The sequence below is a fragment of the Chlorocebus sabaeus genome, chromosome 1, assembly GCF_047675955.1.
Source record: "Chlorocebus sabaeus isolate Y175 chromosome 1, mChlSab1.0.hap1, whole genome shotgun sequence".
Taxonomy (NCBI): Eukaryota; Metazoa; Chordata; class Mammalia; order Primates; family Cercopithecidae; genus Chlorocebus; species Chlorocebus sabaeus.
Window position 1 is genome coordinate 117,780,307 of NC_132904.1, and position 17,071 is coordinate 117,797,377.

The 17,071-nt window shown below is 44.4% G+C and overlaps 1 protein-coding gene across 1 annotated transcript in view; it reads left to right on the forward strand.

Annotated features, from left to right (window-relative positions):
• SORL1 (sortilin related receptor 1) overlaps positions 1 to 17,071 on the forward strand; it is a 178,198-nt gene that overhangs the window by 127,264 nt on the left and 33,863 nt on the right. The window contains exons 26-32 of the mRNA XM_038005081.2: positions 2,466 to 2,591; positions 5,262 to 5,369; positions 7,063 to 7,194; positions 8,287 to 8,418; positions 9,051 to 9,185; positions 10,014 to 10,169; positions 14,659 to 14,808. Of these exons, the coding sequence (XP_037861009.2) occupies positions 2,466 to 2,591; positions 5,262 to 5,369; positions 7,063 to 7,194; positions 8,287 to 8,418; positions 9,051 to 9,185; positions 10,014 to 10,169; positions 14,659 to 14,808 (939 nt within the window). The remainder of the gene's footprint in view (positions 1 to 2,465; positions 2,592 to 5,261; positions 5,370 to 7,062; positions 7,195 to 8,286; positions 8,419 to 9,050; positions 9,186 to 10,013; positions 10,170 to 14,658; positions 14,809 to 17,071) is intronic.

The window sequence follows — 17,071 nt, forward strand, 5'->3', positions numbered from 1 at the left end:
TGCCTCAGCCTCCCGAGTAGCTGGGACTACAGGTGTGCACCAGCAGGCCTGGCTAATTTTTGTATTTTTAGTAGATATGGGGTTTTACCGTGTTGGCCAAGCTGATCTCTGACCTCAAATTGATCCACCCTCCTTGGCCTCCCAAAGTGCTGGGATTACAGGTGTGAGCTACCATGCCTGGCCCTCATTCTCTTCCTAATAGTCAGTGCTTGTAAGAAATAAGGCAATACTTTCCCTGTTATAGTACTTATTTCATCCGTTCTACTCTGCCCATGTTTGGTTAATGCTTTTAATCAGGTTCCAGCAGGTCTTGATGAATCAGGAAAGTTCTGCCTGAGTCAAAGATTAAGTTGTAGGATATTGACTTATATTAGAAACTGATACTAGATTTCCATGATTGTTTTCCACATGAACCTCACCATTCTTAAAGTCACAGTGAATCCTACCATGCAGAGGATTCTTTTTCTTCCTTAAATTCTTCAGTCTGGATTAAAGTGCATGTCTTCCATCCTTGTAATTAAAAAAAAAAAATATGTATTAAGCATGCAGTATTTACCGGGCACTCAAAATCAGAGCTTGTAAGTTACTAAGAAGACAGAAAAATCTAGAAAAAGATAATGTGTTATGCATTCCAGCCATACTTGGCCACTTGAATGAAATTGTACAAACTGATTTCTCTTTCTGAGCTCAGCTTCTGTGATAGAATCTGGAGATCTCAGCTATACCTCCCAGAATTGTCATTTGGAAACTTCACTAGCACTCTGAAATGGTTTTCAATTAAAAATGCAATGCAGAGGCTGAATAATAACTAGATTAGCATGGCAATCAGTTTAGGCAACTTTATGTTTTATGAATGTGAGCAAGGTGTTGGTGAGGGATTTTTTGAAAGGCTGTCAGACTTGTGACATGAATAAATCAAAAGTATTCCAGGCGATGGCTGTTACTGGGGCAGAAACTCATGTAACATGCATGATACATTTATTCCTCTCATCAGAAATAAGTATAGTTTTTAAAGATGTTTAATGGATTCTGAGTGCCAAAGGTTGTAAATATTGAAACTTCTTATAGTTGTATATACATGCTGCCAAATGCAGCCTTAGTCTTTGGAGAGGTGGGAAGACATAGATAATGAGCCACCACTTGTTTTAAAGTGGTTTGAAAAATCAGGTTCTTTGGATTTCTGACCATTGCAAAAAATAGCTTCAAATGCAGTAAAATTCCTGAGGACATCATAAACCAATTTCCCCAGTCCTTGGGCAGCTTACTGCCAACTGTCTCAGTTGAGTAGAAAACTCTAGTTTGCTCTCAGCAACCCGCTTCTGTATGTTTTGTTTTTTTCTGTTGTGGAGTCATCCTGTCCACACAGTTAAACTAACAGAGAGCCCATCTATCTAGATTCTGTTATTTTATGCTGGTTGTAAACAAGGCCAGTCCTGGCTTGCATTCAGCAATGAACAGACACAAACAGCTTTCTGTTTCAGAGGAGGAAGAGGAAATCAGATGGAGAGGACCATTAGGAGTTTTGGTTGGGTTTGAGGCACATATTATGCATTTGAACTAGTGTTTGACTGAGATTTTGAGATGGTTCTAAATGACTTCCAGGTGGCCTCAGCCCACGTGTGCGGAGGGGGCTGTTCATTTTTAACAGTGACTCTCTGTTTCACTAGCTTCTTTTTTGCTTTTAGTGATTATAGTGGACACCACATATTATTGGCTGGTAGATGTTGCTCTCAACTCTGCAGAAAGACAATTTCAGGTTCTTGGGGCTGCTTTCTTTGTGATTTTGGATGATTCTTTTATGTTCTTCCTTTGGCCTGAGGTTTTTCACATTTGAAATCTTTTTTTTTTTTTTTTTTTTTTTTTAAGAATTGTAATGTATGGCCTTCCAGAACTTAGCAGGGCCCTTAGGTATCACTGCACGACTGGTGAATTTGAGGTCACCACACGGTGGCTGCACCAGGTCCAGGACTCCGTCTCCTGAGCACAGGCTGCCACTCCTTATTTCTCAGCATCTGGATGAGTAAGAGGATTGAGGTGAGAAGGTAAACTACCAGGGTAGAGTAGAAGAAGTACAGGCTTGGGCCTTGGACTGCCTTGGTGTTACTGCTTAATGATCTCTAAGTTTCCTATTCTCTCTAAGCCTGTTTCTCATTTGTGAAAGGGGAATAATACTTACCTCACAGGTTGTTGGGAAGGGCGAGTGATTTTTTAACGTGTGCATCTGGGTCTGGGCAATGGCCTGGGTCATGTTTATAAATCCATCGGCTCAAGCCCATTGAGGGAGCTGCCCTCCACTGCAAGGTCAGCCCCAGTGCCCAATTCCCAGCCGAGGAGAAACCTGGGCGCTCCCACAGTTCAGACCATATTCCTACCTCGTGCAAACCTCTTTTCAGCCCACCCCTTTGGACAGTTGGCTGGGGATGGAGATGAGGGGTGTGCGACTGTGTCTCTCTTCTCTGTTACAGCCATCTATCACACCTGTGAGGCCTCCAACTTCCAGTGCCGAAACGGGCACTGCATCCCCCAGCGGTGGGCGTGTGACGGGGATACGGACTGCCAGGATGGTTCCGATGAGGATCCAGTCAACTGTGGTAAATGCAAATTCCCCAGCTCCCTCCCTGAGCCTCCCCAGTGTCTGCTGTTCAGGCAGGGAGGCAACAGCGAGCCAGGGGATGAAATGCTGTTCTCTATGCCCCTATTTACACTCTGAAATCGAATAAGCCCATCTACTTTCTATGTTGTATTGCCATATGATGTATCAGAGTATACTATATAGTCTTAAGAGTTGCAGGCAAGCAGTTTGCCCCCCACACAAACTATATAAAATGCTGCCACGTAAACAAATTAAAATGCTTTTTGAAACCAAATATTTTTAAGGTTCTCTATCCTTTTGCCAAACGTTCCAAATTTGCAGAGGATGTTAGTTGTCTACATGTTATACGTTCTACTCCTCAAGTAAAGATGTTTATGCAACTCTCTTTTTCTGTAGTAAGCATGGAAGATGCGTACTCACTTTATACTACCATAACCTAGTTCACCTGATTGCTTCCTGGTTGGGCGTTTGCGGTTTTTAGATTTATACTGTTATGCTAGTACCACTATTCATGTCCTTGGAAATGGCCTGATGTTTCCTTGAGATATTTTCTGAGAGGCGTTCTTCAGTATGGAGTTGTAAGGTGAAAGGTTCCGACCAGTTTTTGAGTCTCTGTGTTACCAGATTGGATTTCCAAGGGATTACATCAAATGTGTCTCCACTAGTAATACATTGTATGTTTCCCCAAGTCTCCCTTGATATTAGATTTGTATCTTTTTAGTTGCTTCCACTAATGTAATGTGTGTGTTTGCCTCACGTAGTTTTGATTTATACCTCTTTTAAAATACTTTTTCTACCTAGTGACATTAACCATTTCTCCAAATAGGGGTGCCTGTTTACTGTTTCTGTTTGATATCCTTTGGCTAATTTCCCAGAAATGATTACTTTTTACAGAATTAAAACACATTTTCATGCTTATACCTAATAATCCTCAAGGAACTATTCTACACAGAGCTCAGTTTGCAAAGGCTATCTATGACTGCCCCGTTAGAAGTGATTTTCTTTCTTTTTTTTTTTTTTGAGATAGGGTCTCACTCTGTCACCCAGGCTGGAGTATAGTAGTGTGATCAGGGCTCACTGTAGCTTTGACCTCCTGGGCGCAAACCATCTTCCTACTTCAGCCTTCTGAGTAGCTGGGACCACAGGGGTGGACCACCACGCCCAGCTAATTTTTGTATTTTTTTGTAAAGGTGAGGTTTTTGCCATATGGCCCAGGCTGGTCTCAAACTCCTGGGTTCAAGTGATCCGCCCACCTCGGCCTCCCAAAGTGCTGGGATTATAGGCGTGAGCCACTGCGCCTGGCCAGAACTGATTTTCAAGTCCAATGCCTGGCAGTAACTTTTTGCTCAGGAGAAAGGATGACCTAGTACTAAAGATTCTGATCAAGATACCTTAGTTCTAGTTTAATTTCCCCTGGAACTGTTGTGAAACCTCAGGCTCTTAGCATTTCTAGGCAAACTTTATCCAAAACAGCTTTGCTTTAGAATTCCTCCAGATTTAAGGTGGTGAGTGATTTAAAGAGCTTTATAAAACTAGGATTTCATAGTCAGGATTCATATTGTCCTTTTCCTATTCATTGAAGCTTTTCTTTTTCTTCTAAAAAATATACTTAGGTCAGATATGGTGCCTCATGCCTGTAATCTCAGCACTTTAGGAGGCTGAGGTGGGAGGATGGCTTGAGCCCAGGAATTTGAGATCAGCCTGGGCAACATGGCAAGGCCCCATCCCTACAAAAAATACAAAAATTAGCCAGACGTAGTGGTGCACGCCTGTGGTCCCAGCTACTCAGGAGGCTGAGGTGGCAGGATTGCTTGAGCATGGGAGGTGGAGGCTGCAGTGAACTGTGATCACGCCACTGAACTCCAAGTTGGGTGACAGAGCAAGACTCTGCCTTAAAAAAAAAATAAAAAAAAATATATATATATACACACACACACATATATACACACATATATATTTATATATATGTGTGTGTCTATATATACACACACACACACACATACACACACACTTGTCAAAATGGAAATGTTCAAAATGGAAAAGATACAAAAAGGTATAGAGTTAAAGGTTGATCTCCTCACCTGCCCAGTTCCCACTTTTTCCTAATAGGAAACCAAGTTGTATATTTTTTCAGAATATTTTTGTGCATATATAAACAAATGTAAGTATACTCTGTATTATTGTGCTATTTCATACTCATCATGTTTAACTTTGCACCTTGTTTTTTTCACAGAACTGTTTAGGGCATAATTTTTATAGAGCACTTCTTGCATCTCTTTATAGCTGTCTGTGTTCCAGTGTACAGTAATTTATTAAACAGTCTCTTGTTGATGGACTGTTTTCAATCTATGACACGGTTTTGCAATGCAACACTTGTGGGTAGTTTTCAATCTATTACAAACAGTGTTGTAATGCAACCCTTGTACTTACATTAAGTACAAGGTCGTAAACTTTTATTTACATCATTTTTTTCAGTTGTGAAATAGAATGCATTTCTACAAAAGTAGAATTACTGGGTCAAAGTGTATATATATTTGTCATTTTGCTAGTTATAGCCAAATTTGCCCTCCCCAGTGGTGGTACCAGTGTGTACTCTGGCCAGCACTGTGTGTAAGTGCCTGCCCGTTTCCTCCTCATCATTCTTCTGTACTGTTGAATTCTCTTTCAGAGAAGAAGTGCAACGGATTCCGCTGCCCAAATGGCACTTGCATCCCATCCAGCAAACATTGTGATGGTCTGCGTGACTGCTCTGATGGCTCCGATGAACAGCACTGCGGTGAGTTCATTTCTTGCCCCCAGGACGCACTCAGGCCTGGTGATTGTGAGTGAAGATCATATATTGGACTAAATCCTTTCATTTCCTCAGTACCTGCTTGTGGTTAGCTTTTAACTGAGTTGATCCCCGAGTTCTTGGCTAGGACTCCTGGAGGCTGATTGTGGCAGAGGGACATGGTTTGGTTAAAGGAGAGCAGGAAGAAAGGAAGCAGGGTTGGGGGCGATGGTGGGATTAGTTTGTACTTCAGTGAATTAGTTCATACTGTTTAGTTGAAATCTGTTCTATTAATTGACTGGTTGTTTTGAATCGGCCACTTATTTCTACTTGATAGGTTTTATTAGTGTTGCTGAGTATCACTGGGGGTAGAGTGGGGGGTGGGTAGGCATTTTTAGGCCAGGTGACCCTTTTTATCTTCAGTTTTCTTTAGACCCAGAAAGATTGCCTTGGGTCACTGGTGCTTATCCTTGATTACATACGGGAATCACCTGGGGAGCTTTAAAACCTTCTGGTGCCTGGACCTTACCCCCAGAGATTCTGATGTAATTAGCGTAGGTGTGGCTGGGGTGTTGGGACATTTATGGTACTCCTGGTGATTCTTCTGTGCAGTCCGGATTGAGAGCTAATGTATTAGTGCAGGGAGTGGCCAACTAGCCTGTGGGCAAAATCCAGTCCCTAACCTGCTCTATTAAATGAAGTTTGATTGGCATACAGTAACTACTATTTGTTTACGTATTGTATATGGCTGCTCTCATGCTGTAGCAGTGGACTCGTGAGCAGTTGTGACAGAGGCTGTATGACTTGAAAACCCTGAAATAGTTGCTTCCTAGTTGTGTTAGTTGGGGTTAGTTGGGGTTCTCCAGAAGAATAGGACCAATAGGATATGCATATGTATATATATAGATTTATTTTAAGGAATTGGTTCATGCAATTTTGGAGGCTGGCAAGTCCCAAATTTGCTGGGTGAGCCAGCAGGCTGGAGACCCAGGGACACACTAAGGCTATAGTTGAAGTCCAAAGGCCGTCAGGCTGCAAACCTTGGAGAAAGCCAGTTGCAGTTCAAGTATGAAGGTCTCCTTGCTGTGTCCTCACATAGCCCTTTCTCTGTGTGGGCATTCCTGGTGTCTCTCTCTTCTCAAAGGACATTAATTCTATTGAGTTGGGGACCCATTCTTATGTTTTCATTTAACCTTTATTACTTTTTAAAGGTCCTATCTCCAAATACAGTCAAATTGGGGATCAGGGCTCCAACATACAAATTTTGGGGGGACACAGTGCATTCCATTAGACTAGTTCCTTACAGAAAAATTTGCCTACCCCCATCTTAGAGAGTCAGTATCATATTAATCATGCTTGAGATCAGGGGGTTTGATGCCAGACAGCTCTCGATTTCACTTTTGGCTTCATCTTCATCAGCTGTGTACTCTTGGCAACATACTTAACGCTGCTGCCCTTGTTTTCTCATTTTGAGTTAGCGACAATAAAATCTCTCCTAATGTTGTCTTGAGGGTTTAATGATGCACTTTATGTCAAGTGCTTTAGCTCTAGGCTTGGCAGAAAACAAGTGCTCAATAAATGGTGGTTTTTACTGTTGCTTCCTGAAGCCACATCTGTACCCGTAGGCACTTGCCCAGGGCTAGAGGGCCCAGCCAGCCACCGTGCTCATGGCCTCTTCCCCGCTCTGGATCCCTTACAGAGCCCCTCTGTACGCACTTCATGGACTTCGTGTGTAAGAACCGCCAGCAGTGCCTGTTCCACTCCATGGTCTGTGACGGAATCATCCAGTGCCGCGATGGGTCCGATGAGGATGCGGCGTTTGCGGGATGCTGTGAGTTGGGGCAGGCAGGGGAGGTGACTCACGGTCACTAAAGAACTTGCACGGGAGTTTGGCCACCCTGGGGTTGTGTCCCTATTTAATAACTTACAGGTCTTGGATGAGTGTTGAGGGGTTTGGCCACCCTGGAGTTGCACCTCTATTTAGCTTACACGTCCAGGTTGAGTGTCCAAGCTTGCCTTTTCTGAGAAAGATTTTCCTTTGTTGCTTAAGGAATCCTGCTTTTCAGTCGTGGGTGTATGTATAAAGGGCAGGATGGCGAGTGACCAGGGTCTTGGCTCAAGGGTCACTGAGAGTGAGAGGCCTTCCTTGCCAGTGCTGTATCAGATGGCACCTCCAGCCTGCCACAGCCCGTTACCCTGCTTCGATGGTCCTCCCACAACTCGCCCCACTTTGGACCTGTCTATTCATTTTGCTGCTTGAGCTTCACAGGAGCAGGGGCTTGTTTTATGCATTGCTATGGCCCTATCTTAAAACAGTGCCCTCGTTGGAGTAGCTCTTGTATTTGTTTGCTGGGACTGCTGTAGCGAAATACCGCAGACCAGGTGGCTCAAACAACAGAAGTTTATTTCTCACAAGCCTGGAAGCTGGCAGACCAAGCTCAAGGTGTCGGCAGGGTTGGGTTCCTCCTCTCTCCCTGGCCTCGTAGACAGCTGCCTTCTCCGTGGCTCTTCACGCGGTCTTTCCTCTGTACACATCTGTGTCTACATTTCCTCTTCTGTAAGGACACCAGGCCTATTCGATTCGGGCCACCCAGATCACCTCATTCTAACTTTTCCTCTTTCAAGTCCTTATCTCTAAATACAGTCCTGTTTCTGAGAGACTGGAGGTTGGAACTTAAACACATGATTTTTGGGGGGATAAACTCAGCTCATAACAAGATTCGGTAAAGATTCATGGAATGGATTAATTAACAGAGTGTGCTCTGTTTAGATTAGGTTTGGCTTTTGCTTTCAAGGTATGTTTTAGCCAGACAGTCCCTTGCCAGGACTCACTGCTGTTCCCCCTTGCTTCTGAGCAGCACTGCTGCTTCGACCCCTCAGCCTGGAAATTCCTGGACTTCATGGATGCTTGTTTCCTCTGTAGCCCAAGATCCTGAGTTCCACAAGGTTTGTGATGAGTTCGGTTTCCAGTGTCAGAATGGAGTGTGCATCAGTTTAATCTGGAAATGCGACGGGATGGATGATTGCGGCGATTATTCTGATGAAGCCAACTGTGGTAAGATGTCAGATCTGCCTCCTCGCATCCTAGTCCTCTAGTTACAGTGATGCCTGCAGTTACAGGGACACTCACCGACACCCCCACTGCAGACTTGGCCTTCCTGTAACTCACCAGCATCCTCTCATGAGGTGTTGAGTCTTGAACTGGGCAGCTGGCACCCAGCAGGTGCTAGGGAAAAGTTTATTTGATCTCCTTTCCTTTCTGCAGTTGGGAAGACCACATTATGTATAAGGAAGATGGTAGATAAGGAATTATGGTAAATATTATGGAGTGACCTCCCCTTAAAAGTGACAGGCCACCGTGTAATAGTTACTGTCACCATTGGCTTACCATCAATAGTTGTTTTGTTCCTTTAGTAAAATGTCAGAATTAAAATTCAGGTGATCATTCTCAGGATATCATAGTATAGATCAGAGGAACATGGGTTAGGGGCTGGGAAGATGGGGTTTTGTTTAGGTCGTAGGTGTATTGTTTGTTGCCCACTGGGTGCATGAAGCTGCCTTATCTCTCTATGGGTGGGAAGTGCGGGTTGCCCTGGAACTGGGGTCTGGAGGAGGATGCATAGAGTCGGAGCCCCGTGTTCACACTGGTGCAGGGGAAGCGACTGATGACGTGGTTGATCTCCGCAGAAAACCCCACAGAAGCCCCAAACTGCTCCCGCTACTTCCAGTTTCGGTGTGAGAATGGCCACTGCATCCCCAACAGATGGAAATGCGACAGGGAGAACGACTGTGGGGACTGGACTGATGAGAAGGATTGTGGAGGTAAGAGGCCCCAGGGTCCTGGGTCAGCCCCATAACCAAGGCACACCGGAATCAGTCCACCAGCTCTGCAGGGTGTGCCTGGCTTATTCCGTGTTTTCGGGGGCATATTTTTGTGAGAATAGTGACTCAAATTTTTTCTGTTCCTCTTTCTCATTTTGAAAAAAGTGTGGTTGGTTTCTCCTATTTTCAGGCTGTTTATTCTGTATTTTCAGGGCAGAGTGAGAAGTCTAGAGCCTTCCTACTCACCGTGTGGTTTGCAACCAGTAGCATCTGCATCTCCTTGGAACTTGTTAGCAATGCAGAATCTCTGACCTCACCCCAGACCTAGAGTCAGAATCTGCATGCTAATAAGCCCCCAGGCCCTGTGTGCTCCACCATGCATTTGAGGAGCACTCATGTGGAATGCAGACTTGCCCCTTTCCTTTCTGGCATTCTCATCTCTGGACCAGGTCGTGGGGTAGTTGAGGTTGAATTAACTAGAAAACAATGCTTCACTTCAGTAGGAATTCTCTTAGCCATGCTGTGCCTCCTCAGCCACCTGTTTCTTCCACCAGCCCCTGCAAAAGCAAACTTACCTAAATATTAGCCCAAATAAAATATAGTAAGTAAGGGAAATCTACTCCCCAAAAGGGGAAAGAATATTGCCTCTTCTGAGAACCCGTTATACATGATTTCTAGATTAGCCACTGCTCAGAGCTGTGCCTGGCACTGGCCTCCCTCAGCAGGTACAGCTAAAACTGGGACATCCGCACTAGGTTTGGGACACATTTGGTCTAAGATCAAGCTGCTTCTAATGTTCTGGGTTTCCTTGCTTGGTGTTTTTCTCAGATTCACATATTCTTCCCTTCTCAACTCCTGGGCCCTCCACGTGTCTGCCCAATTACTACCGCTGCAGCAGTGGGACCTGCGTAATGGACACCTGGGTGTGCGACGGGTACCGAGATTGTGCAGATGGCTCAGATGAGGAAGCCTGCCCCTCGCTTGGTGAGTTCTGGCCCAGGTCCTCTCCTGTGGTACCTGCTGTTGTGGAGAGGAGCTTCTGGGGGTGTGCTCTGGGCACAACCCAACCGGGCCTCATGCCCTGCTGTCTGGGCCTCCGCTGTGTGGCCAGGTTGCCTGTCACTAATGGTGCACCTCCAGGGAAGGCTGATTTCTAGCGTTTCTCCCTGGATCACAGACGCATAGGAAATTGGAATGGGAGCATCTCATCCTCTATAACTGGCCTCTGACCTTCCTGCAAGAGGCCAGCCACACTGATTTCCACCCAGGCTGTGGTTGTGCCACCTTTGCTACCTCCTTCTTAGTGGGAAAGTACAAATTGGAATTAATGTGGCACTTTTTGTGTGTGTATTAAACTCTCAGGGGAGAGAGCCCAATTCCACTTGCTAGTTGGCTGGCCTGTCCAACTAAAAGAAGGGTAAGCACTGCCATCTAGTGGCTAAACTCAAAGAGGCAGCTGAAGGTCTGCAGTCACCATGTTGTTGGAGGTGGGGGTAGACCTTGAAACCCCTTCTCGTGCCTGCTCTTCACTGCAGGCAGAACAGAGGTAAGGGTCCTGCCTTCTTTCCTAAACAGGAGTCTACTTCAAACTCAGTTATAATAGGAGAACAAATAATTTTTTCATGCTTTGCATGATCGTTTCCTTTCTTCTGTGACCGTGTTCATTCCATTGCTTCCTTGTTTAAAAACATCAAAATCCCAAACTTTAGTGAAGCTAAATCATATAGGGATCTCCTGGGTTCCAACCAGAAATTCTGATTCTATGTTTTTTTATAAAACATTCTAAAAATGATGGTTTTACTAGGGTGGTCTTTGTGCCATATTGAGTTTCCTCTTGTTCTCCTGTCTAGAAGCTCAATTTTTGACGATTTCTATTTTCCAGGCCCTCTATGAGCTGACTCCTCCTTGCCTCTCTGGATTCCTTACATCAGCCAAGCTAGGTGCCTCACCTTCTCCAGATAGACTTGCTTCTTTCCTGCCTGTGCACCTGCAGCAAGGTTTTGCCCTCAGCAGGAACCCCTGTATCCTCAACCTTGTCTTCCTACTTTCCTTATCACTGAAACCCACCATCCATCAGTGCAAACAGAGGCATGGATTTTATAACAAAAGAGACCTTGATGTGTTAATATCATCAGAACTTCTCAAAATATGGTGCAAAGACCACCCTAATGGAATCACCTGGGGTGTTTAGAAAAAACGTAGAATGAGAATTTTTGGGTGGAGCCCAGGAGATCCCTATATGATTCTTAGGTTCACTCAAGTTTGGGATTTCTGCTTTGAACAAATAGGGCATTATTCTTTCAAGCTCCACCTCTGTGGCGCTTTCACTGATTCCTTGAACTGATTTCCATCTCTTTTCCAGTCTCATGAAATTTACCCATTGACCTTTTGATTCTTAACTAGGATCTGCTGTATATTGCTTCCTAATTATTTCATGTGTGTTGATCTTTGCTTCCATAGCCATTGAGTGGATTTCCTGTTTGGGGATCATGCCATCTACTACTTTGAGTCCTGCTCTGTGTCTCCTACAATAATAGGCAAATAGTCAGTATCCCCTAAATGCTTCTCAAATTAAAATGAATTGTAAAAAACGAAACAAAACTTTGCATTTGTCCTTTCCCCTCCAGGCCTACGTATTTATTGAATAACTTGATTATCCTCTCCAAGTTGTTTTTGCTTCTTAAAACTTTGACCAGGACATTAATAGACTCTAGCAAATTCTGACTAATCCGTTGAGCAGATCTCTGTTTATATATCCTGTTCAGCTTCTGTACTTTCTTTTTTGTGTGCAGTGCTGGGACAAATTTAAACTCGTTGTTGTCTGTAGCTCTTGGATCTTCTTTGTTTACTGTAGAACTCTCCTAACTGGTTTGTCAGCCTCATATTTCTCCCCTTTTCAGTTTTCTTCTGATAAGGCCCATACTGATGAACGATCATGTCCTCCCCAGTATTGGAGCCCTCTGATGTCTCCCTTCTTGTCCAGGAATAAGTGGCATGATTTGCCTTGGCCTGGCTTTCTCCCCCTTTTTATTTTTTATCACCTGTCTCCATGTACCTTGTGTTTCTGCAGAGTGGTTCTGGGATTTAGGGAAAGCCCTTTTGAAAATCCAATTAAAACTATAGAATAGGCACAATATCCTAAGGTTAATAATTGCTTCTACATTTGTTTGCTTAGGTTGTTTTGTACCATTTGCCAATGCTTTCTGCCTTTCACTCACCACTCAGGATAACTTTCCACAGGTCAACGTGTCCAGGGATGTATCAGGTCCAGTTTTTCTTTTGGAGATATTTCTTCTAACAACTTGGATTCTCCTTTCTGGACAGTTGTTCTCTAGTCCTCCTGTGTACCTGTTATGCTGGAATTTTCATGGCCTCCTTGGAATTCTCTTTGCCTTTCTCCCAGTTTAGATTCCTTGTTTCCTGGATCTTGTGTTTTGCTTTTTCTTAGTTTACTCCCTTGTTTGGGTGGAGTGCATCCTTCAGTAGCCTTGTCAGGTGAATATGATGATGCAGTGGCCGAAGACACTGTGATAACAGCTCTCAGGTGTTTGTCTCTTGAATTTTGCTGCTCTGGTTTGTACTAGTTGCCCTGTATACCTGGGGCACAACTGCCTTCTAGGACATTGCACCATCATCATCCTCAGTACTCGCTTTTACCTCCATCTCCTGTTGGAACTCCTGTTTTCTGTGTCCCAGTTTTTCTCTTTTTAGTTTAATCCCATGTTTCGGTAGAGCACATTTTCTGGAAAATGCCTGAGAAAATGCATGTGGGAGGCCCGTGTGAGGTCTTGCTTGTCTTAAAGTGTTTTAATTCTGTCTTCAGACTTAATTGATAGTTGGGCTGGTTTGGCATGCTAGATTGTAAGTAATTTTCCTTCAGAATTTTGAAGGTTTTGTTCTACTGCCTTCAAGCAGCTTTTGGGAAATCCAAAAGCCATTTTGATTCTGATTTTTTTTTTGTATGTGACCTGTTTTTAATCCTCTAGACACTTGTAGAATCTTCCCTTTGGCACCAGTGTTTTAAAATTTCACAATGATGTGCTTTGCTGTGAGACTCTTTCCATCCAACGTAGTGGACACTTGCACACTTTTTGATTATGGAAGTTTATATATTTTAGTTCAAGGAATTTTTCTTGAAATTTTTATTAATGATATTTCCCTCTCTGTTTTCTCTTATTTCCTGGAACTCTTGTCATTCATATGTTGTCTCTTGATCTGGTCTTCTTCCTTATTTTTTTAAAAATCTTTTATATTTTTTAACATTCCCTTCCCCCCCACCCCCAACTTGCTAGGAGATTTACTCAACTTTATATTTCAACTTTTTGCTGAGTTTTTCATCTTTGTTATTATGGTTTTAACTTTGAGAGCTTTTCCATTTTTACCACTGTCCCTTTTTATGGTTTCCTGTTTTGTTTTGTTTTTTTTTTTTATGGATAAATATATATTCTTTCTTTCTGAACATATTAAGGATATTTGTTTCTGAAGTTTTCTTCTTGCAAAGCCTGTATTTCCTCCAAATGGCCTTTTGGGGGTTGGGGGCTCTGTTTGGCTTTCTGCCTTTCCTGTCAAAGCTTTTTCTCAAATAGTCCTTGGTTGCTGCTCTGCTTGTGTTTCAGGCTGGGGACTAAAGCACTGCTAAGTAATTCTGAGCACATGGGTGGGCTTGTCAACTTCAAGGTTCATGGCTGGGAACCATGGGGGAACTCTGAATCTCGGTTACTTCAGGGTTAGTCTCTGAAGCTGGTCATTTTCCCCAGAGAAGATTATTAGATCTCCTGCCTGGACAATAAGTACCTTATTGCTAGGATCCTCGGAGAAGAGGACTGAGGCTGCCATATGTAGGTTTAATCCCCCTTTTATCAGTAGGATATGCTTGCTCTCAACTACACCTATCTAAACAACTCTCTGTTTTTACCCTCTCCAAACAACAACCCTCCATTCTTCTATTGGGGTGACGTATGGATCGGTTGTCTGGTGGGACTGGTAGGAGGAGATACAGGGAATGTAGCTGCGTCTTAAACATCATTCAGTCAGTTCCTTTATTTTAATTCCTTCTTCTTCACTTCTGGTTGGGAGATAACCAGTTTCTGAGCTTTTGGAGGACTGTGTGTTGTTGATCTGATCGGTTCTGAGCTTTCTCCTGTGATGGCTTGGGGTAGGATGCAGCCTTCGCTGGCCTCTTTAGTCACATACCGCTGTCTGTCTTCTTTCCAGCTCCCAAATCTCATTATCCATGTCCTCATGGATTTAGGTCTTTGAAAATAATCTCTTGGCTGTGGCTTTAGTGGGATCCTGTGAGGAAGCAACATTAGATGTCTGTATCTACTGAGTTCTCTATCTGGAACTTGCATTTGTCTTCAGGTTCCCACTGTAATTTCTAAAGCACCGTAATCTCCTAGCATATTGATTGGTTGCTGTTATTGGCCAGCTGCCTCAATACTAAAAAGTGAACTTTAAAAATCTTTTATTTTAGCAAATGTCACTGCTGCCTCCACTCCCACCCAACTTGGGCGATGCGACCGATTTGAATTCGAATGCCACCAACCAAAGAAGTGTATTCCCAACTGGAAGCGCTGTGACGGCCACCGAGATTGCCAGGATGGCCGGGACGAGGCCAATTGCCGTGAGTAGTCAGAAAGCCCTTCACCCCCTGGGTACATTTCTGCAGACAGCGCAGTTCTGGTGCTTCTGCTTCATTTCTGGATCAGCACACGCCTGTGTGTGAGTCTGTGTACTTTTGCGTAACCATGCTCTTACTACATTCTCCACAAGAGCTTTGCCACTTGCACCCATTCCATTGTATTAGTCACTTTCTTTTTAATAAGTTGACTGTGTTTTAAATACCAGGAGCGTGTCCAATAAAAATACTTCCTGAATGACTAAAATAAATATTTTAGATAAGTTTCATAAGCATATTTAACTCTTTAAAAACACCCGTGGGGAAAGCCACAACTCTTCTGTATGTGCATTCATTCTGGAAGTATTTAGTGAGCACTTACTGGGCATAGAGGCTGTGTTGTTAGAGGGTTTGCCTCTAGCACCCCATTGAGAAAATCCACTTTTAGCCTTTAGGGTAATTATGGTTGGTGAGATAGTGTGCTAAGCCACATGGGGAATAATTGCAAGGCCATCTGAACCCAGTGTGAAGTGATGCATGCATTCTCTACAGGTTTCGAGTTGGTAGTTTTCAAACACAGTGGGTCCTGGTGTTCGGTCCTCTGACGTACCCAGGGAGGATCTTTGGAGTGAGTGATGGAGGGAGACACTGGCTTCTGCAAGCGTTATCCTCATGTGACCAGTCAGCACTTTTCAGTCCCTGGCTGCATGCTAATGCCACCACTGGCTGGTCTGTCCTACTGTAGTGGACTAGGGAGGGCATGGTTGGAACGGTGCTTATGCAGCCTCTCACCAGCCTGCCTCCCTGATGGTTGGGTGCTGCTCTGGCTCTGGGATCCCAGCTTTGCAGGCCTCCCCTCCATCCAGTCTCCTGCTGGCTGCAGACAGCAGATGTCCTAGCCAGTCACACTCCCTTCCTTACCAGGATAGGGCTTCGTCCATGCTTGCCTGATCCCTGCCCTGGTGAATGTAGAGGAAGCTCCTCTCACTCTCTGCTGAGAGCCTCCCTGCCGCCAAGCCCTAACCCTAAGCAGCAAATGCCTCAGTTCCTCCACTTTGATCCCTGTTCTGGTCCCATTTTTTTTTAAATCTTCAAATAATGACTTCCTCAACCAATGAAAAACTAAGCCTCACTTGGAACCCTACCGAATCTTACCATTTAGAGATGGAATAGAATCTGAGGTGGGGGTTAGTCATCTCTTAATTCCTCTAATTCAGTATTTACAAAATTTATGGGACTTAGCAGGATCATGTGGAAGTGCTTATAAGAAATGTGAATTTGGTGATCTCACCTCAGACCACTGAATCAAGAGCAATGACGGAGGAAATGCTCGGGAACCCAAGCCTGGGATCTCAGCTCACTGCAGCTTCCGCCTTTCGAGCTGAAGTGATTCTCTTGCCTCAGCCTCCTGAGTAGCTGGGATTACAGGCATGCACCACCATGCCTGGCTAATTTTTGTATTTTCAGTACAGACAGCGTTTTGCCATGTTGGCCAGGCTGGTCTTGAACTCCTGACCTCAAGTGATCTGTCCACCTAGGCCTCCCAAAGTGCTGGGATTACAGGCCTAAGCCACCATGCCCGGTGACTGGCAATACAGATTCTAGTGGGAGGGACATCAAGTCAGCAGCTCTCCTACAGTGTGGTGTAGGCAGTAGCAGAAGTTATCCAAGGAACTGGCATAGTTCGCAGGTGGGCCAGCTTCCTGGAGAGGTGGGGACAGGCCAGGAGAGGCAGCCCTATTGATGGTGCCTGGACAACGGTGGGACAAGGTGGCAGATGATGGGCATTCTAGACACAGGGGACAGCATGTATATTTCAAGGCTCAGAGGCATAGGAAAACAGACCTGTAGAGTGGTTGTGAGTGGGATAAAGGTGAGTGCGGAGAGGTAGGCATGAGGTGGATAGGGCGACCCCTGTGCTTCGGGTTTATTTTGCTGGTCCTAGGGAGCCATTGAAGATTTCGGAGATGGGGTAGTTATATCTTAGATCACTTGGACTTCATCACGCGGGGAATGGGTTAGAAGAAGGCTGAGGTGAGATTGGAAGCCGGGTGTCCATGAGGAGGCTAATTTGATGGGACTGTGAAGGTGAAAAAGGGAGAGTGACCTCTTAGTATATTGGAGGTACTATTAACAGCATCCAGTGAGGTTTTTTTGGTTGTGGTGATTAGGAAAAAGGAAGAATGAGGGTTTCCCCCAGGATGACAGTGAAAGCTGATGCCACCAGCTATGCAGGGGATGCTGAGGATGAGGAGTCACAGCTTTCCTT